This window comes from Aythya fuligula, chromosome 10 (assembly GCF_009819795.1).
Source record: "Aythya fuligula isolate bAytFul2 chromosome 10, bAytFul2.pri, whole genome shotgun sequence".
Lineage (NCBI taxonomy): Eukaryota > Metazoa > Chordata > Aves > Anseriformes > Anatidae > Aythya > Aythya fuligula.
In genome coordinates, this window is record NC_045568.1 from 9,080,169 (window position 1) to 9,102,710 (window position 22,542).

The following is a 22,542-nucleotide window of genomic DNA, read 5'->3' on the forward strand; positions in this document are numbered from 1 at the left end:
CTGGTTCAGAGCAGGGAAGGAATATAATCTGACAGCTGTAAAAACTGCCTGAAAATTGATGGTGGATGCCATCTAGCTTGACAGGACAAGCTAACCTGAAGCATGCTTTCAAGGACTGGAGCTGCATGTTTTGTGTTCTCTTTGAAGAAATGGCTTGACAAGAGATGGCACCGCTCTTGAGTCACACAGTAAGAAGTTATAAAGAGCAAAAGTGTGTACCATTTTTATTTCATAAGGTACATGTTTTGAAAATTGCACTCTTAAATTTCCCTCTATTTTTTTTAACCAAGATTTAAACCTTGGTGTTTAATTATATTAATTTAATGGAAGCCCAGGGGAAGTGAAGGCAATTTGGAAATGAAGGTGGAAGTATCAGCAGATAAACGGCAGTGTTGCATAACTCAAAGGTGAAGCTGAACAGTGCCATAATTAAGGATCCTGAACCAACACTTCAAAGAAGTGTGTGCAAAGGAATCTGAGGAAATAGCAAGTGTTGCATATGAAGCTCCTCTTTTATGAAGATCTCCAGAGAAAACAATTTCTTTTTTAATCTCTAACGACAGATGTTTCCAAACATAAATGACAACAGAGTCATTACAGCATATAAGTGTTCCTACATCTGAAGTAATATCAGTGACTCTAGCTACCTTTTATTATGAATCCCCCAGTTTTGTCTTGGACTGATTGGCCTATGCATTTAACACTGCACAAGTTTTCAGTGCACAGCACTTTTCTGAAATGGTGTATCAGTATGGGTACTTGGCTGGAGACATTAACAGCAGACGTGAACATACATAATTATAATCCTTGTTAGTTCTGCAATTATATTTGGTAGCAGTACTTCTTATAGCAGATTACTAATGTAGCAATCTCATTAGAAGTCACCCTCCTCCTTTCTCTCTCTAATGATCCATACAGCCTACACATTGCAAAGCACAGACTAAGCCCATTAGCAGTCGCATCTGCATGGATCACATCGTAAAGAGATTCATAGCAGCCATTCTAGAGAAGAAAAAGACTTCCGCGGATTTAAAATTTTTAAATGGATATAGGAGTGATTTAAAGTGATCAAATAACTTCACACACTTCTCATTTATTTTTCTATTGATGTACAGAGTAACACAGAAGATAACCACTTGCTTCTACATCTTTGATTTTGTAGACCTTTTGTCTAGTAAAGTCATTGCTCATGTTGCCACAAATTCTGCATCTCTTTCTAGCCTTCCTACATAAATTAAAACTGTTTGTGTCTTCACCTACCAGAAGTTCAAGTAAGGCCTGACAAGCTACATTCTGAGATCTTGTGTTGGCATCTGTCTGAAGAATCTATTAAATTCAGCCCTGGGGTGTTTTCAGGGCATTATTTTTAGAATCATAATAACTTTATTTATAGGCTTACAGTTTTCTCAATTGCTGCAATCAAAAGCAGAATATGCAGTGTCATGAAGAGATTCACCTTCAAATATGGACTCACTCCAAATTTAATAATAGCTGCAAAGTTTGGACATTATAGACTGAATTGTCAAGATTCATCACGCAGGTTTTCTCCCAGTTCATTGGCTGCTATGACTGATTCATACAAAGTGACACATGTCACAGATGGAATACGCGGTCTGTTCCAGAAAGATGAAATGCAAAGCCAAAAACACTGCACTCCATAACTATATTTTATGATGGGGTTTTGCTGCTTTCTCTTTCATTTTGCTCCTGCTCTGCTGGAACCCTTTTGCAAAACAGTTAGCAAAAAAATAATTGCATATACTGCAGGTGCTTAAATGCAAGAAATAGAATAGGGGGAACTATTCTTGTTGGCCATTTTTGTTTTCTTTTCCTTTATAATGGTGAAAAATCACCCTGTACTTACAGCTATTGTAATGTGTATAAGTGTTAAAACTACCAGAATTGATAGATCTTGCATCAGGCAACATTAACACCAATCAAAATTGTATTTTGTGGCAATATAGTTCAGACACTGGAATACAATCTTTATGACAGTGGGGACTATAGAGATCCTGTATCTTGCTGTTCAAAGTTCAAGATGTTTCAAAAGCATCCAAGAACTCTTAGCGAATGGTTTAATACCTCAAGAGGCACATTTAAATGCAAGCTTTCCATCACTGGCAGAAGGGAAATTCTGTTTATCAAGAGGAGATTGCTTTTAGGGCTAAGTGGCCACTCAGAATTCTTGGTAAGGCTTTTCCATATTATTCCACTATAGACAAGGAGCGATCCTGAGGATGATTGACACAATCAGAAGTGGATTGTATGGGTTTGACAATACAGCAACAATTAAACAATGATTTTTATGAAGTTTGTTATGACTCCTTTCTAACTGGTAAATCGATAAACATTTAGCTCCCTCTGCCCTGTGAAATCTTCAGAATTTTTATCCAGCTCATGGAGATTTGATGGCAGCTTTCCCGGTACAGAACAGCCAAGCTGGTGACTTAGTCTGAAGTATTGCTTGCTATGTTTCAGTGTAGTCCAATTAAATAACAGTCCCTGCTCAGTTACCTGAAAAGCAAATCATACAAAATCATAGGACTGAATGCTACATGTGCAGGGAGCAGAGGTACCTTTCTGTTAGAGATCAGTGGAATGGTCTACTTATCAGTTGATGAAATACTTTGTAATGAAAAAGAGAGGAGTAAAATACACCATCTGTGTTACCAATACTTGTTACTGTCATGTTAGTGTATTGACTTTGTCACATACCTTGCTTTTTGAAGTAGTAAAACTCAAAGTGAGATAAAAAAAAAAAAAAACAAACAATAGAATTTAACCTAACTTTTAGAGAGACTAATTTACGATTGTCCTTCTTGCAGAATAAAGAATACGTGTGTCGGGGCCACGACTATGAGAGGCTGGAAGCCTTCCAGCAGAGAATGCTGAGTGAGTTTCCACAAGCCATTGCAATGCAGCATCCCAACCACCCAGACGACTCTATACTACAGTGCGATGCCCAGTGTATCCTTTCAGAGAAAAGGGCAAACTATGGTTAGGTAGAGCACAGTGAGGAAAGTATTGAAAAGTCATTGTTGTGGATATCTCAGTTTGTAACTGTCTTGGGAAGAGCTGGATACAGACAAAACCATACACCTGTCTATAGCAGACACTGCAGAACATTGTGTTGGAGATTTGTTGCCTTTTATTCAGGGAGTACTGCAGGTTGCATTCAATGTGTAAGAGAGTGCTTGATTACATCCAGGCATTAACCTTTACCAATGGCATTGCCATAATGGACACTTTACTTCATTAATCATATGGTCTGATGCCTGCTCTTGGAGAACATTTGTTGGGAACAGGTATTAATCTAAACGTGTTATTTTTTCCATTGTGTTTTTCACTTCAGCTTTTTTCTCATAGTCTACTTCTCTTTTAAACTACTTGAACTCTTTTCTAACTAAGGCTCTGAATTTGCTACTTCTCATTGGCAGTCAATACTGCAGTTTGTTTCAACCAATGCAATGCTATCTGTGTATATTTAAGGACTGAACCACATAACAATGAATGGGTCTGCAGAGACTTAGGAGATTTTACTTGTAAGAACACTGCTATTTGGCTTGTGTGGCACCAGCAAAAATACTACAGGATTTTAGCCATAAGAACACTGTCAGTAAGTGAAATCTTCTGAAACTGATTAGTATTTACCACTAGATTTTCCTTAATGTGCTTTCCACTCTTCTTTGGTATGTAACATTGATACTTTTATAGACAGAGGGTTTGTTTGTATGTGTATGTTGTGAATGTAATCAAACCTATGAGGGACCTTGCCTGTAATACCGAGGTTACACCTGTTTAACTAAACTGATAAACATCAGATAACAACTGTTTGCACACAAAGTTGAAGTACCTAAGGCAAAATTTATCAAAGGTAAATACTAGATAGATAGTTTCCTAAATACATAGAGACACAAAGATTTACTGAAGTGCCTGCAGCAATGAAGCACCTAGCTCTAATTAAAACTAATAGGAACTGACTATTTTGTCCAACCTAGATATTTTTGCATGTCTTAGTATGTGCTCTCTGCATCCTCAGGTATCTTTTTCTGTTTAATCTGGCTGTAAAGTACCACTCCGTAGACTGTCCTAATAGGTCTAGTTTAGTGTGCTCGTTTCACTTGCAAAAGAAGGATGTTGGAAAACAAAAGGGAGTGTTACTTTCTGAATTCACAATCCTGTTTTTTTCCACAGTAGAAAGAGCTTTTCCTGTTTTATGTCCCATGGCTTTCTTTGACTACACAATTTGCAGATTTACAGATCTATGCAGTCACTCCCATCCCAGACAATATAGATGTGCTACAAATGGACCGTGTCCCTGATCGCATAAAGAGCTTCTACAGAGTCAACAATATCCGGAAATTCCGCTATGATAGGCCTTTCCACAAAGGCCCAAAGGACAAGGAGAATGAATTTAAGGTACAAATAGTCATCAATACGTGTTTTAAATGTCAGTCTCTTCAAGGCGACTACTCTCGTGTTATTCTATGCTAATAGAGCCTTTCAAGTAATCGTGATATGATGGCCAAAGATACTGTAACACAAACAAGTGGCTGTTGGTGGCTACACATCTGATCTGATTAAAATGTTGTCCAATTTAAAGATAAGTCATTTTAGTGCCAGGAGAAATGTGTTTTGTAGCAAGGATGGTTTTTTTGTTTGGCTGGAATTTTTTTCTTACTGCCATAGATGTTCACAAGATCTTCTCTGTTCCCATGACAGAACTGGTATCCAACCTCAACCTCTGGAAATTAACAGAAATGTTGAATGTATTGCTATAGAGCATACTGATTTTTTTTTTTTTTTGGAGGGGGGAAGGGGGAGCATTTAAATGACACTCAGTATGACATTCTGGAAATGTATGTTACTGCTTAGGAGGAGGTTAATGTATTCTTCTCTGACCTTTATCCCCTTAGCACCTGTGGTAAGAGTGTAGATGATGTGATTGTGGTTCACTGTGTACCTCACACCCTCAATTATTCTTTGCAGAGCTTGTGGATTGAACGTACCACTCTGACCTTGACTCACAGTTTGCCTGGAATTTCTCGTTGGTTTGAAGTGGAGAGAAGAGAACTGGTAACATTTATAGTTCCGATAGTTGAGGTTTGAAATGATGACTTACTAAGGACATGGGATAGGCAATTTAACTTCTGTCTGAAATCTTGCAGTTTAAAATGATGAGGTTTACAACAATTAAGTATGTCGGTTTTTCACCACTTATTTTAAATAACTGCTGAATGTAACCAGGGGAATTAGGTGAGGGAACATGACAGCATAATGCAGAAAGTGCCAGAAAGATAGAATAATTGCATTGTTACCATGATGTTAGTTTACAGAAAGAAGTTATCACAACTCAGTGACCTGAAATACAGTGTTACTGACAATAAAGTTTGTTAATGTAGCTAATTTTCTAGCAGTAAAAACTAACAGAGATCACTGAACCATCTTAGTGTATCATTTCTTTATAAGGAAGGTAATAAATCACAATGAAGTGTCCATGGAATTAAAGTGTGTTTTATTGCCTTTTGAGGTTGAAGTAAGTCCTTTGGAAAATGCCATTCAAGTGGTTGAGAATAAAAACCAGGAGCTGAGAACACTGATAAGCCAGTACCAGCATAAACAAATGCATGGTAACATTAATCTTCTCAGCATGTGTCTGAATGGAGTGATTGATGCAGCTGTGAATGGAGGAATTGCACGATACCAGGAGGTAAGCAGGGCTCTGCTTCTGAATATAGCATCAACATTTTTCAATTTTATTTCCGTTGTTGTTTCAAAGAAAGTATCATTTAATAAGATATTTTCATGCACATTTTCTAAATATAAGGTTAAAACCCCATGCTTGGTTATTCTGCATCAGCACTTGCATAGCCATTTGTCAACAAGAGGATCCAAATGTAGAATTGGGATACAACGTAGATATGGTTGACAGTGGGGTATCTTACGATTAAATCTTGGCTTACCTGGAAGCCCTGACCTGGCAGGTACAGGAATGTATCAGAATTTATTTATTTTATTACACTGCTTACATTATAAGTCCTTTTTGCAGCAGAGGCAGTGGAATTCATGGTAATTGAGACTGTTTGGACCTGTAATCAGGAAAAGGTGCTAATTCATGCTACTCAACCATTGTCTTTACTAGCCTAATTTTGGACTCACTGAGACCTTAAAGTTACACGATGTTAGCTTGTATGTTATCTGCTATGCTCTTTAGCAAGCTGTTACTTAAACTCCACGTTGCAAAAGGTAAGTCTAGGTGGAGATACTGAGAAATGGCAGCAGGAGTCCAGGGGTGTGGGACGTCTTCCCTGCAGACCATGCAGAGAATGCTCTTCTTCCTTTACCTTAGTTACAACTTTAATCGCTTAATTTAAGAATTTTTTTTTTTAAGGAAATGATACAAAATTAAAACCATAGGATGATAAAAGTTTTAGTGGTATTGTTCTTCATTGTCACATAGGTAAATATGATCAGATTCATGATCCTTCAGGGCTGAGGACTGTCTTACGCTACTTTACACTGTTTCCTTTAAATGAGCAACAGAATCATGTAGGTTGATACACTCATACTGTAGCTTTACCTGGATCCCAGAGTGCTAAAAGTGATAAAATTGAGCTGCTGCTGTTAGCTTAATGCATTTAGTTCTCCTAAGATTTCTGGACCTTTTCCTATCATCTTTTGAAGACAAGTTATGACAACTATTTCCCAATAAGCAGAAAGCTTTTCTTTTATTTTTCCTACAGGCCTTTTTTGATAAAGATTATATCACAAAGCACCCTGCAGATGCAGAGAAGATCACACAGCTCAAGGAACTCATGCAAGAACAGGTACTGCTTGTCAGACACAAAAGAACATTGGTGTCTGGATTCATCAGCAGTCAGTTTAAACACACCAGATCCAACTGATTCATTCAGAAGTAAAGAATTTCAGTACAGGAGATTTAAAGTACGTTTAAACAAAAAGGAGGTGAGATGGCTGAGGAGTTTATGAACTAGCCATTCACCTTATGTAATGTTAGTTGAAGCTCTGCTAGCATAACATGAATTTTGTTGTCTCCGTTTATTATCTACTAGACATCTTGCCACATTTCAGGCCTGCCATTCATTTATGGCATTTTGAATTATGTCTTCCTAGTATATTTCAAAGATAATCAGAGTCAGGACAGGTCAGGCTTGAGATTAAACTGGCAGAGCTACAAGGGAAAACTTAATGTCTATTTCTACTATCTACAGTTCTGTTTTTCTTTAGTGTCTCTGTGAAACATCTTGGTAGATAAAGCTTGCTGGACGCTTTGATGGGAGTGAAATCAGAAAATCACATCCCTGTTAATGGAAGGTTTGGCAAAATACACCACATTAAACAATGTGGCCAAGTTTTTACAGAGCTACTGGGCCTGCTTTGTCAACAAATCGCTTAACTGCATTTCAGATTTCCCACTTGTAAAATGAAGATAATACTTATCTCCCCTCAATCCTCAAGAGGATGTTTGAAAATTAATTAGCTATTGTTTGTACTGAGTTTGGATCATGTAGGGAATTATATGTATCTTAAGCCTGCTATCATTACTATTTTCTTTCATCTGAGAACTTATATAATCTCTTTCAATTACTAATATTGTATGTTTGACCTTTGAAAATGTGACCTTTATAAATAAATAATGAGCAACAGAAGGAGTGAACACTGCTGAACACTGTTACTGTTCAGCTCAGTTATCAGAACCTCCTTTGTTTTGAAATCTCTGTTGGCAACTTTGACCCCTTTTCTGACACTGTTGGGAAGGAATTTCCTTGGTCACAATGAATTATCTGCATGAGGACTCAGTGATGTTAACTGCTGGAGAGACAATCAATCTGGTAATTTTTTTTACAGTTGTCTCTAACAAATGTAACCCAATGTGACATAATGTACTTGTCTCACACTTGAAGTACTTGTTGAAGTAATATAAACTTGCCAGGTCTCTTAGGCTTACTTGATTATTGGCAGTCTTGTACAGAACGGTGGTATATTTTACAATACTCCCTTACACAGTGACAGACCTGAGAGACAGGCTTCAGTTCTGTCTCTTAAACTTGATTTATTTAGTTTTGTCATCTTGTTTTCTTCTTAACAGGTACATGTTTTAGGAGTGGGTCTGGCAGTCCACGAGAAATTTGTACACCCAGAAATGCGCCCTCTGCATAAGAAACTGATAGACCAGTTCCAGATGATGCGATCCAGTTTGTACCATGTAAGCTGGTTCTCATTTAATATCACAGAATAATTGTAAAGTTCAATTTTCAGGCTTGTCATAAAATAATATAAAACAGAAGAAGAAAGATTAACAAAACACGTTAGATGTTCAGCTATTACAGCTGTCATAGTTTGAGTAGCATAACATGGACTAGGCCCTCCAGAAGTGTTTTTATGTAGACAGCAACATGAATTCCGGTTGGTTACTTCAGGCTTCCAACTTTGATTTAGGCACCCAATATTATAGGTTTGCATTTCCTATATAGTCAAAAGAACTGCCTCCAGAGCATGGCTCACACCACCTGTTTTATACCAGAAATACAAGTATCGTCCTCTAGGAAAGGTACCTTTCCATCCGTTTGTGCACTGCTGTACATTAGTATTCTGTGACAGCTATACTTGAGACATCTTTGCCAGATGGGTCTCAGAAATTGCAGTGCATTCTCCTCTTCCTGTTCAAGTGTAATTCTCATCACTTTCTTGAACAATATCACAATGAAACCAAAGGACACCTTTCCGTATAATGTAAAAGAATTATCTGAAATGTGTTAGCAGTTTACTTTCCAACTGAAGTAAGTATTTTCTAAAAGCTTTGAACTTGAAAGGTTTTACCTCCACTTTTAGGATTGAATACTATGCAAGGATGGCCAGAAATAGCACCACAATTATTTTAATACAGCCTTTCTCTTCCAGCAGATGAGATCCATGCAGGTTATAGCCTGTGTACAGCCTGTGTTCATTGCCTTTCTTTAGAATTTAGACAAGATCTGTATTTTTGAGTTCAGGTTTCTTTTCAGAAAAAAATGGAGATGGTTGCCATTTGAACAACACTGTACCTCTCTTTTTCTCCAAAATTCCTGAAATGGTGGCTGGAAAGTATTGTTAGAAATAGAGAATAGGGACATAAAACACTGAAGCTCTTTATTCTGTGGAAACACAGGTAACTGTAGATGATTACAGAGAACGTGGAAACAGATCGGATTTTTTCTGAGAGGAAAACGTAATTTTCTCATGACTAATTTAGCTAAAATATCTGTAGTAACTAAAAGACTCTGTGTCTCATGTGCAGGAGTTACCTGGTTTGGATAAGCTGAGTCCAGCCTGTTCTGGCACTAGTACACCACGCGGCAATGTTCTCGTTTCACATGGACCAATGAGCCCAGAGAGCATAAAGCTGTTGCATCGACACAGGTACTCCCCTTTTCTTCTGCTGAAATATTGAAGATCTCTGCACTCTGTTGAATTAAGATTCGAGGATCAAAAATGCAGTTAATAGTACTGGAGGAGGAGGGTCTGTTTTGGTATAAGCATCCTTTATTTTTGTTCAGGGCTAATTATTAAAGTTTGAGGATGGAATCAAAATGTTGAGAAATCCAGTTTGCAGCATATCCTAAATACCTCCAGATGTTTCTTCATCTCTTTTCTTACACATCTGCCACTCAGATTCTTCTCAGCTCTCCAGAATCAATCTGACTTTGGAGGTTCCAACTTCTCATACTTCTGTTATGCAAACGGCAAATAAATATTATCTACCATGAAAGGAAAAATGTATTGTTTGGTTTAGAAACTGAACTCAATATGTGCCCATTTTGAAGACTCCAAAAATGTTTGCGTAATTGTTTTTAGTTTTAATCAAATCAGAATCCAAATATAAGAGGCCAAGGGTGTTTTGATTAGGATAACAGAAAATAGCTCAGCATTCAGAGAAATATCTAAAAATGTGGATGTTTATTCAAACAGCAGAAGAACCACCTATAAAAACTAACTGAGGACAAAAAAATGGGATTTTTCAGGTCAAAAGAGAGTTTTTATATCCAGCCAAAGCTGCTTATGTGAAAATGTACATATCCATGCCAGCCTGAGAAACAGTGAAAAGAATGTCACTCAGATTATGAAATTTCAATGGCTCTTCAGTGTTTATTTCTCTTGGTGGGTCTACATAGCTTAGCCTGGCATAAGGAGCTGTGTAAACTTGGTCCTGAGTTACAGGATCCATGGTTCCCTTTTTAAAATTACAATTGATTAGCTCTTGTGCTCCTTTAGTGTCTTGGCAACTGACATTAGGTATCTGGGTGATACAATTCTTTTCCTCAAGATTCATCGCTTTGTAAAGCCTTTTTCCCTAAGAATTTTACCCTAATTCTTAGGGTAAAATGGGGAGATTCTATAGTATACAAAGTAAGCATTTGTGGATGTGATTTACAGTGACAAAAAATGAATCTGGGAAGGATTAGAGTGCAGATTGCACACCAGTTGGACAGTATTAATTTACTGTCAGCTAGAAAGTTGACTTCAACTGCAATGCAGAAGCCTAACAATGCAGTAAGAAAAACTGCATTTTGGCATGTCTCTTGTGCTTGGCTTCCTTTGGAATGCTTTATTAAGCTGCTCCCACTCATCTTACTTGGGTATTAAGAATGAGAGTGGTTTCAGAATGTTCTGTTAAAAGAACAGCTGATGTGTGTCATGACATGTTAACCTGGCCTTGGATTCTGAAATTCATCACCCTACACACTGTTATCTTAAGTATAATCTTATTTCCATTTTTTTTAATATTTACTCACATTTATAGATTTGTTTAAGCTTTTATTTGGCCTGATACGTTCAAAAGTGTTTGACATGTAGAGATGACCTAAAGCAGGTACTTAACCAACCTGGAAAAAAAAAAATCAGACTTCAGAAATTAAAATGCAAATTAAAAATTAATAATGCCCCTATTCTTTCTCTGTTTTTGTTTCAGCCCACTGAACATGCTTGGTTCAGTCCGACACTCGTCATCCTCTCTGTCATCACACACCTCCAGTGAAACAGGAAACCTGGTTATCCTGACAGACAGTTCCGTGGGGGAGACTGCTGAGGATATGTACCACATGCAGGTATGGCTCCAGTGCACCCAGGAGCAATTGTCAGAGATGAGCATGCTTGGAGCATTACACTTATGAGTGTACCTATCATTATTATGCAACGTACCTATCCACACGCTCGGTTCTGTCCAGTGAGATTTTTGTGAAGAACCAAACAGGGAGAATCTGAGGTTGTTCAGGAAAGACGATAGAGTAAATCATATGGGTTTACTTCGGGAAGAAATCTTCTGTATTCATACAAAAAAGCTGCTGTCCAAGATCACAGTATTGCTTTCAAAAAGTGAGATTTTAGTCAGCATGTTATTTATCTGACCTGTTCAACACGCACGCATTATTGTTCTTGTTTGTGAGAGGTTGACATGAGTCCCCAAGAGTGCAGATTAATAGTGGCCTGCACTGAAGCTATTTCCTAGACAGAGGTCACATTGGGGAACCTGAGACAGGTAAAAATCTAATGCACTGATCCACTCAGTTCTCTTCTCTGCCTCCTGCAGCTTGTTTACCCTAACTCCAGGTACCAAGGCTCAGTCACCAACGTGTCTGTTTTATCCTCGTCCCAGGCCAGCCCTTCCACCTCAAGCCTGAGCTCTACCCACTCGGCACCATCCCAGATGATTAACTCTGCCCCTTCCAGTGCACGAGGTAAGAATGGATGGACCCAAATGAAGGGTTAACCGGAACTGCAGGTATACCCCTAAGTCTTTCAGCTTCCTTAACATATTGGTTGAAATACAACCTGTATGAAATAGACCACTGTTTCTTTTTTGGAGCTTGCCTCATCAAAAATGATTTCTTTACAAAATTTGTTTGTTTTCCGAAAATTTATCTAATCTTTTTTTTTCAGCAGTATTTGGAGTGTATTTCTGATACATGCTGGTTTCAGGCAGCTGAATTTCATAATAGTTTCTGTTGTTCTGCTATGAAGTTGTGACAGACAATCTAGAGGAAAACAAGAATATTCTTCGGTACAGTACTTCAAAGAGAGAGATCATGAAGACAAATGCAACATTTTCATTTTAAGCACTTAATGAAATTACAGCATTAAAAAGTACTGCAGTTAAGCAGAAATTTGTGTATACAGAAGCATACATGTATGTATGCAATGAACACTGAAAGATATAAATGGGGACAAAGAAGGATTTTCCTGCTGGGAAATGCTTTAACTTTGCTGTTGTGGTAGCTGGTTTTGATATGGCTAATCATTTTTTTCTCAAGCCTCACAGCTGAAGCAAAAGTATTCTGTGTAATCTCCTGACTTTGATAACTTCTATTCAAGTTTTTGTTTTTGTTTTTGTTTTTTTATCTCATTTTGGATTCTCAGTTGCAGGTTCAAAAATTTCTATACCTCTTTTCACAGGCGTATGAAGAAGGTATCCAGGACACACACAGAGATGGAGGCTATTAGTTAAATCTTACCCCTTTTTCCCATACAGGGGAACTATATGCTTCTTTATGGACAGAGAGTACGGAGCAGGGGAGGTTTCTGTTGCTCATTAACAAGGAAAATTTTTCTCTCAGGCCAGGTTTGGGCTGTTTTGTTCAATCTTGCAGTAAAATCTTAATTGACGGGTTGTTGTTATGACATAGATGTTATCAAAGTGATTTATTTGAAGGATCAGATGGAATAGGAAGGTGAGAAGTGGATGTCTTCAAACAAAGGCATAGAGCTTCACTAATTACCATGAGCTGGAAGGAAAGTAATGATATCTGAAATAGTAGAGTAACAAGATGAAAGTGGCATGACAGAAAGGGGAAGATGGAACTGAGTACAGGGCCATCATGCCAGGAAGACACCTTTAAATGGGTGTGCCTCAGCTGGCATCAGAGGCCTGAATCTTAGGGGGGATTTGAAGGGTTTTGGTGTTCGTGGCATTTCAGAATTTTGTCACTTTAAAAAGCCAGCGCTTGCAGTGGCAGGCTGTGCCAGTCTTTCTGAGCTTGATGACTTCACAGCAGCACCAGCTTCCCTCTTAACTGTATTCTTTGCTGTTGCTTAGAAACTAAAGCAATGAATGCTACGAAGGGCATGGTGCTGATGGATGAGTCAACAGCACCTCCCAGAGATGAGTGCTGTAAATGGCTGCTAATGAGGAAACAATAAGAGAAATAATGATACCAAAAAATACTTAAATGTATATTGATTTTACTCTTTATCCTTACTAATGTGTTGATAGCCTTTGATAATACATTGCTTCTCTGCTTTGTTCACTTTCAAGTTAGGTGAGCATAGCATCCAGACACTGCCCACTTACTAAGGGATTTTATTTCTAGTAAAGTCCCAGATCCTCTCTGTTTCACAGTGTGCAAGTCACTACCCAGGTTATTACAACACTGCTGTTTGGAATGGAGTTGTTTGTAATGATGAAAAACCCTATGCTAAGCTCCTCTGTGATAATACAACTTTGATTTGCTCCTTGGTGATTTTTCCTTTCGTTTTCTTTTTGAATTGGGTGAATTTGCTGCTTGTGAAAATGAGAGGCCAGTGTCAGTGGCCGGAGCAAGGTACTTCACAAACCTTACGTGTGCAGCTCTGCCATTGCACCTCTATTCCTTTTTTTAATTTTTTTTTTATTTTTTTTATTTTTTTTTTTGTATTTATTTATATTCTTTTTAATTTAGTGCTGATGAAAGGTGCTGGATTGACACCACTGGAGGCTGAAGCCCTCTATTTATCCACAGAACAGATACAGCATGGGCGGCAGCCGTGCAAGCTTCCCCACGCTGCCCCCACCAATGTGCCTCATCTCTGTCCTGGAGGGACCACCTCTAGAGGTGAGAGGATAGTTCAGTCTCCATGACCCATCCAGTCCGTGACCTTTCTGCTGAGACTGCCAACAAAGCTGCAATAGTCGTGATGCTACAGCTATCCACTTTCCAGACAGGAAGTACACAAAGGCCAACAATTAATTTAATACAGGCCACCTAAATTTACCAACTTAGCATCGTTGTCACCTGTGACTTGAAGCTGAGCACAGTTTCCTAGGATTTCTAGTTTTTTTCTCAGATGTTTAAATGTTTCTCATTGGTTCAGATGTTAATGTAGAGGTTTAAAAAAAAAAAAAAAAAAAAAAAAAACAGTCCTGTTATCAGGATTCTTTGACACCTGTTCTCTGTTTGACTGCAGAGTCCTTTCTGGACCTCAGCTATTAGCGCTGCTCTGAGGAGACAGGGATCTTGTTGACACAGATTAGTTCCATTAGCAACCAAAATAAGTCATGGCCATTTGCATTAACAGTCCAGCAGGAATTTAAATCTTATTCCTAATTCTCCAAACATGGGCCTTTCATTGATGTTTAAAACAACAACAAAAGCAAATTATTTGGTTTGTCTAAGGAAAATAATAAAGTCATTAATCCAACATTTTGTTTAAGATATTCATGAAGACGGTATTGATGCTGATGCGATCATACCACTGAACAGCAGATTAAAGCAGCAAGCCTTATACTGCAGTTACAATCTATACAATTTAGAGCAGAAGTCTTAAATAGGAGTGTAATCAGAACACAGTAAGAACTCTCTAATTCTATGCTAGCAGTAGAGAAGGATATTAGGATGTTTTTCAGATTGAGTATCCATCTTTCAGTTTTCACTTGGCTTGACCGTTGCATAGCTTCTTTCCTATTAAGAAAGCAACGTGTTTGTTCTGACTTCATTTGAGGTAACTCACGTAAGGCGCTGCTCTAACCCTACTCGAGTTAAAAGATTATGTAAACTGGTGCTCCTTAAATAGATACCGTAATGCAAAAAGACCTGGAAAGAGCTATGAGTGGGTTAGGTTTGTTTTTTTCCCATAATTTCATTGACAATGTTTCTAGGACTCTTCCACTCTCAAAGAAACTCCCAGTTGGCACTTCATGGCTGACCTCTTAAGGCATCCCTACTGCTTCCTCAACACAGCCCCCTTCTTCAGGGGCAAAAAATGAGTCCCAGAGCCTGCCTTAGCACCATGCATGAATCCATATACTTGCATAAAAACTTCCTTCTGAAACCCAGAAAGTTACAGTTTGGTGCAGGAGCAAACTGTTCTCATAACAGTAAAGAAAATGATGGATTGGGAAGAAAAATATGCATTGAGTCTGGAGTTTAACTATGTTAATTTTCAGATTCGTTCCTTAAAACTAATACTTGTTAAAAGTGGATTAATGTTTTCAAAATTTAAAAAAAAAAAAAAAAAAAACTCTGCCTTCAGCGTAGGATTTCCTTTCTCACTAACAGTCTATACAGTGCTGCACACATGCAGCGTACCCAGCTACATGCTGAGAACAACAAACCCTGGTACAAGGTGCAGCATTTTATATGGCTGCTGTGGCTGTTCTGAAAACTTTTTAAAGGTTTTAATTTGTTCGTTTTTTTTACATGTTTCCAGTCCCTGATGAGAGCCTTGGTGATTGTGTTCTCTTTGTCTAAATTATTAATAAATGCTTCAGTTATAGACTCTCCTGTTACGGCACCCAATTTGGATGTATCCATGCTTAATTTTGTTAGCAGACTGGATATTTGGCATAATCTGCAACAATCGTTGTAGCTGTAGTTATTTACCAATTTAAGGCACCAAACAGCAGAGCTGTTGTGTAAACTAGGCTCTGCCACCAGATTTAGCACATGTGGGATTTTTCAGGTCACGCAATACACAGTCTGGTGGAAGCTAGTGGTTTGCATCTTGGACAAAAAAAAAAAAAAAAAAAAAAAAAAAAAAAAAAAAAAGAACAAGGATGATAAGATAAATAAAATGGAAAAGTTTACCATATAGGTTGTGCTGTGATGCAGTTCTGGGCACACCTAGAAGTTTGGCATATTTACATCTGTTCTATAGAAATAGGACTATTTGTGATGTGTGAGTAAAAGAGACTCAGCATAAAGCATAACACTGTGTTTTCCAAGCTGATGTTGTACATAAGAGCAAATAATGTCGTGTAATTATGTTTCTGTTTTATGTCTGGGGACAAAATGAGTTCGGAACTAGAATGCAGATACTCTGCAGCTGTTCATGTCAGGGTGGGGACGTAAATTAATCTGAGATCTTCCACCCTTGATGGAATCGTTGCAATTGTGGGAGGTTATCCTGCATTCTGCTGGACACATTGTTCCTTCCACTGTGTGCTGAATCAGTCCCAAAAATTGCATGTTTGCTTTTGCTGGGGTAAGAGCTGCATTAACCAGCACCAATGCCTTTGCTCATATGTTGGAGTGCTGTTCAGGTAATGTGTGTGGTTGTGGAAAGTTTGCAAAAGGGGGCATGTATTCCCCAAAAGCCGGCATGGCTCTGTAATGCGCTGTGTGCTGCCATCTGTTAAGTGCGTGTCCGTGACGCAATGAAATAATCAGTGCAAATTAAAGCTCACTCTAGAAGCTTCAGATCATCAGTTCCTGCCAATATTGTGCATCTCAAGGGATGTGTCTATCAGTAGTATTGGACGTCAGGAAGTCACTAATTGAAATCATTCTTCTAGCAAATCCATTGTCAGTTGTTGCATATCAGAAGATATATTGTTGTGTGGCACTCATCTTGAAGGACATGAATCACATGCTCCAGGAAGATACCTACATGAAATATCCTTATATCTCAAATGATAAATATTCAGATAACTGATAAGTCTACAAAGTCAGACATCTTCCTCTGATATAACGCTAAGCATTGGTAAACATCCTGTTATCATATAATGGCTCAGTATACCAACACTAATAACACCTTAACCAGAGGAATTGTAAGCAAAATGCCACCCACGTTTATAGAAAGTTCTGCTTATTATTCTTTGGTTTTTGATAAAGAGGAAGCTCACAATGGTATCACCAACTACATAGCAACACCTCAGTCTCTGTCTGCCAGAACTGAGGAATAAAGTAGCTCAAGCTTTTATCCCTTTCTGCCACATTCAATCCTAAAATATAAAATTCTGTGGCATTTGTATACCTCTACAAAACTTATGGGGTAAAGGAGCATTAGACACCGCAAAGCACAGCCACAGCTGATTGCCACTTTTTGTTTTTTAAGAGAAAGCTCTGCAGCACACAACTAGGGACAAGTACATCTTACACACCTTACATGGTATGTCCTTAATTGTATGTAACATGCCAGTTCTTATTTCATCTTGTGCCATGCACCCCACCAACAGCTGCTTAGTGGGCTCAGCACCGTGTTTTCTTGAGTCCTGTAAGATCATCATGTGAACAAATTGCGAAGGAGATCACTGGGCATGCGGAGACATGGCTGTTGTTTGTCATGTGTACGTGATTATTCTCACTTGTTTACAGGCTCTCCCTCTCTACCAGATAAGTACCGCCACTCTCGGGAGCTGATGATGTTGCTGCCAACCCACCGGGACCGACCTAGCAGTGCCATGTATCCCACGGCTATCATGGAAAATGGACAGGTAGCAGATCTAATTTCTTTTATGTTAGTTCAACTGCCTGAAACTGTGACTTTCATTTTTACTGTTTTCTCCACTTTAAAGCTTCCCTTCTCACCTTTAGAAAGCGCAACTTAGGATTCTTTACAAAGTGGTCCAAGAAGTAACAAGGAACTTTTCGTATTAATCACCCACGAGAGCCACCCACTTTGGTAGTCAAGTGATACAAACTGTAATGACAGTTAAAGCTGTGTTTACTTCCCAGCTCTGTGCCCTGGTCCGTTGCAAGCAGTCATACCATTAATTTACTCATGTTTTCATCTTGCAGTCTGGCCTCCAAGTACATTTTAATTAGTTTTATGGTGACTTCCAGATGGAACAAAATACACAAGAGGCTGAAATAATATACTGACACAGGGTCTCCAGTCTAGGCCTGTTTCTACTGCTTTCTCTGGACAAATTGCTAAATTCATAGTATGCTGACATATGAGCATTTTAATTCAGCGCTGGCATGCACATTCCCTTTTGAAGGGAATCTGCTAATCATGCCCACTTATTGTACTTCAGTTCACAGCAGATAACTGTCTCAGCATGGGAACTCAATTCTTTCAAATAAAATCAAAGCAACAGGTAAGCTTCAGAAAATTTCCTCCAGAAAACACAGGCAGGTTGAATATTTTGTCCTCACCGCTGTTATGCTCTAGAGATCCACTGGTATTTGCTAATAATGCAGTACTTGCTAATGTAGACACAGTCTAATATTTCTATTATTCTTCTTAATTAAATAACCTTCCTTGCCTAAAAAGTGTGAAGAAATTCACAGGTGCACCATCTTATGCTGGTTTTGTTTTTTATACGTTTTTCTGTGCTTTCTTCTCCCTTAGCCTCCAAATTTCCAGCGCGCCTTGATCCAGCAAATGATTGGGCCATGCAAACCTTGCAGTGATCCCAACCTGTCTCTGGCTGAGAAAGGTACTCTTTTTCCTAGGTAACATGCATGCTTGCTAAAATATTATTACTCTGGTCATGCTACAGCAAGTACTGACTGAATGGGCTTCTACATTTCTTGGCAGAGTGCATTCTCTCACAATTTATTTAATTAACAGTTTAATTAACTGGGCCTTCTGCCAGCCTACAGTCACTTTAGATCATTCACAAAAGGAGTTACACAAAGCTCTCTATTTCAGAAAGCTTTCTGAGTTTAGCATTTTATTATTGAAACAAATCCTGCAGCCTTTATCATGCAAAACCCCCAAGCAAGCAAATGAGAAGATATATGAAAGAAGATTGAGACCATTTTCAAAAAAATTATGAGGTATACTGTTGCTTATCTTTGGATAGTATAAATCTTTTTCTTTTTTTAATGTGCGCTTATTCTTCAAAATAGTAAAATTTCTTGTAATTTCTCTCTGAGGTAGTTTTATACTTACTTGAGTTTATCATTAGGGATGTAAGCTTAACTCATGGCTTTGAAAAAGTACGAGTCAGAAAACTTTAGTAAGAAATTTTTAAGGAAGGGTTTAAAGAGAAACAGCGAAGTGACTATAAGGTAAGATGCAGCATGAGAAAAAATGGAGACTTATGTGAAAATTTCCTGATGATCCTGGTGGCTGGCATGACAGATCTGCAAATAGGTGGGAAATGAGCCTGTCAGTAGCTAGCAAAGGATGATAAATAGCCAAGCAGGGAGGAGGAGGAAAAAAAATGAAAGAAGGAGCTTGTTTGATGTAACGGAAAGGGAGAAGTTTGTGAAAGGGTGCCATGGACAAAGCGATGGGCTCAAAAAATGATCTGAGGGGCAGCATTCTGAAAAAACAGAAAAGTAGACAAAAATTCATGAGTTGAGGGTGCTGCCATGAGCAGGTAATGGTCATAGGCTAGGAAAACAGTATCTTAAAGTCAAACATTTTTAAGGCCAGGAAAGACCACTGCAGTCCTCTAGGCTGACGTGCATAACATTAGACATCTGTCAGTATTCTTGTTTTGTCAACTGTGTCTAACTAAACTGTATTTGCGGAAAAAAAAAATCCAATTTTTTTAATAGAATTTCTAGTAAGTCAGAATCCACTACTTTAACAATGTGGCAGCCTTACAGAACAGTTGAGATGGAAACCAAAACCCAACGTACAGTTCTAAATAGATGACTTCGACGATAATAAATGGTGACAACAGTTAAGACTAGGGAATGAGGAATTAAGAGCTCTGGCTTAGCCATGTTGCGTTCGAAATGAACATGACAGACATGGTAAGTTTTTCTTGTTGGACAAGAGAAGGAACTGGAAAAGGCACATATATGATGTATTGCCTGTTAAGAAATAATTCTTAAATTTGTATTTGTAGCCAGTCTTTATACAACAGCGTAGTATGTAGCACAAAGAGAAGGGGATCCAGGACCCAATTCCCTCCAGAGGAGCCACGAAACACAGATGACATTCAGTAACTGTTTTTAGGGGATGGTCTTACGGGAACCCCAGCTCTTCAGCCAGGTTGGTAGCACAAGCACGGTGACAAGCAGTTTTGCAGTCCTTGAGCCTTCATCGTTCTTTGTTAGTGAGGATGCCTTGTTTTTTTTTACTAACAGCCATGCCCAATGAATTTTTCCACCCCCTTCCTTGCCCTGACAGAAGCACTGCTCAGTAATTCTCACTGACAACAGGGTGACATCAGTCACCCAGAGCAGAACGGTTCATGTTCAGCTTCTCTGCTAATTGAACTTGGCTACTGAGCCACTGAAGACTGTTGAGAAGAGAGAGCTGGGCTAGGACAGAGCACTGGAGCTCCCTGGGTAGGTTCCTTCCTGAAGCGTTTTGGATTAAGCACTGGTTTTAACAGGCAGCAGCCATGCTCCAAAATTGTCTGACCCGAGGATGATTTCCAGCACTTATACTCAAAAGTCAGTGAGTGAGGGAATGAGAAAGCATAAATGGCTACGCGTTGGGGTACCATGTTCTGTTCTTCAGTCTTCTGCTGCATCTCAGTGTTAAACAAAAAGCAGTCATTCTACAGGCCAAGAAAGCCAGGTATTGTTCTGTCCTTTTCACTTGATGCTGGTATCATTACGTTTCTTGTCCCTCTCCTCTCCATTTTAGCCTTTTGACACCGACTGCAAATTAGAGCACTCTGGCATGCGCACAGCATGAGCAAGGGTGCTCAAGAAGCTCATCTGAAGCCAGCTCACCTGTGTTGAGATATATCCCTTGGTTTGAACCTATTCTCTGTCAAGATTCTTGGTATCTCACTTATACACCTTCCTCAGTTTGAGAGTCTCTCTTCAAAAACATTTTCTTTTGTATTTTATTGCTTTTGTTCTGTCTTATGAGGCTGTTACTTTCTGATCTTTTTACCTTAGGGAATTTTAGGTCTTGGGCAGCCTGTGTTCATGAGTGAAGGAAACAAAAATACTGAAGAAACCCTTCAAAGTCACTTCAGAAAAGAAACACAGCAAAAAATGGTTGCAGGCATTTTAATTACAGAGAAATTTTCTTCCTATGTCAAACTCCACGTCTGTTTCTCCAGGCTTCCATGTTTCATGTTTCAAAACTTAACAAAGGCAAAAGCTATCTTTAATATCAGTTTTCTTTGGTAGACTCATTGAATTACTTTTTTTCCTATTTTTCTTTAGCAAATCTGAAGAAAATCAATCATTTATAAATAAACATAAAATTATTGCATTTCCATCTCCTCAGAATAAATAGGTTCTTTCAGTGTGTTTGGAAGAGAGGGAGATGCGTTTTAATTATCTTTGTCGACAAAATTCTTGAGATCCTGAAAAATTCTCATTGTTAGATACAACTATTATTTTGATGAGAAAAAGTCACACATACCATACTGGACATCTGTTGTGAGGAAAGCCTTCTTGCTGTTGTCTGGAGGTTTGTGCCCAGTGCGCCCCACCAAGAAGCACACAGAGGGGGAATCCCCGAAGTAGCTTGGGACTACACTTGCCTCTACTTTTTCTGATTAACAAAGGCTCGATCTCATCAGCTAACCCTGTAATACAAGGAGTACAAACAGCTGTTTTTAAGTATTTGGTGATCACATTTTTGATCAACTCTGTTGCTTAGTAAATTGGATCTGTGAAGTCCTGATTTCTTCTGTAACCGATTGAGGTATCCACAGATTCACTCTCTGCTTAGCCACTGTAATACAGCAATAGGCCATCCAGTTTCAGGACACACATTCCCTCCTGGTCTGTAATCATTTGCCACCAGGCAGAAGAGCTCACAACTGAGAGCTAGCTGCTGTTCTGTCAGTGAGGTGTCATTTTTACTTACTCAATGGCTTGGGAAAAAAAAAGGAGTTCTACTGCTCTTCACATCTGCTAGAAATGGGCTGGGGGGGCATCAGTAAAGGGGAGATGGGCAGACTAACAAACACTGTGATCACCTAACTCTTAACTTCTTTAACAAAGCACCCTGTAAACTTAACACGCTGTAGATTAGATGATGCCTTTGTTTGCCTTCAATCCTACCATACACAAAGTTTCTAGAATCTGTCCCTTTTTTACTACTGAAGAGCACACCAGAAAGCCAATCCTTCTGGCCCCAAGACCCCCCTGTTCCATTACCCAAGTTAAATCTGTTTCAATCCTTCAGCTGTGCCAGCAGCGCCCAGTAGCTGGAGCCTAGACAGCGGAACAAGAGAGGCCCTGCCATTCCTGTCTGCCCACGTTGGGAGCATCTTGGCCCCACCAGTACCTCCCCGAAGCCTGCCCCATGGTAAGGAAAAGCCCAGAAGGTCTGCTGCATAATCGATGCAGTCACGCCAGATAAATCTAGGCCACCTGAAAGCTGACCACAGCCTTTTGTGTTTCCCTATGGAAACAACCAGAAACAAGCCAAAGTCTTTCCTGGTCTGCTAGGTTAGTGCTGGACAACACTTCAAATTTTTACAATCGTTACAGTAATACATGGACTTGTATGGACTAGAATTAGGTGTGTGCGTGCTGGAGGTTTGGCCTGGCTTCTTGCCAGTGGCTATCTTCAGCAATAACTCACAGTTACAAAGCTATTAAATAAACCTTCAAACATCCATTGTTTACGAGCCTGTTGCCTTGCCATGAGATCCTTGATAACAGGGTTGGGTGGAAATCTATCACTGCA

General features: G+C 38.9%; 1 protein-coding gene across 10 annotated transcripts in view; it reads left to right on the forward strand.

Annotated features, from left to right (window-relative positions):
• Positions 1 to 22,542, forward strand: part of DOCK3 (dedicator of cytokinesis 3) — a 211,766-nt gene that overhangs the window by 184,892 nt on the left and 4,332 nt on the right. For 3 of the 10 annotated variants that reach the window (XM_032193975.1, XM_032193977.1, XM_032193978.1), the window contains 13 exons: positions 2,826 to 2,967; positions 4,253 to 4,419; positions 4,990 to 5,076; positions 5,531 to 5,710; positions 6,744 to 6,827; positions 8,111 to 8,227; positions 9,299 to 9,420; positions 10,970 to 11,105; positions 11,654 to 11,735; positions 13,773 to 13,865; positions 17,346 to 17,464; positions 18,325 to 18,412; positions 22,036 to 22,158. In XM_032193975.1, the coding sequence (XP_032049866.1) occupies positions 2,826 to 2,967; positions 4,253 to 4,419; positions 4,990 to 5,076; positions 5,531 to 5,710; positions 6,744 to 6,827; positions 8,111 to 8,227; positions 9,299 to 9,420; positions 10,970 to 11,105; positions 11,654 to 11,735; positions 13,773 to 13,865; positions 17,346 to 17,464; positions 18,325 to 18,412; positions 22,036 to 22,158 (1,540 nt within the window). Of the gene's footprint in view, positions 1 to 2,825; positions 2,968 to 4,252; positions 4,420 to 4,989; positions 5,077 to 5,530; positions 5,711 to 6,743; positions 6,828 to 8,110; positions 8,228 to 9,298; positions 9,421 to 10,969; positions 11,106 to 11,653; positions 11,736 to 13,712; positions 13,866 to 17,345; positions 17,465 to 18,324; positions 18,413 to 22,035; positions 22,159 to 22,542 lie in introns of all 10 variants that reach the window. The other 7 variants (XM_032193979.1, XM_032193984.1, XM_032193974.1 and 4 more) reach the window with 6 other exon arrangements.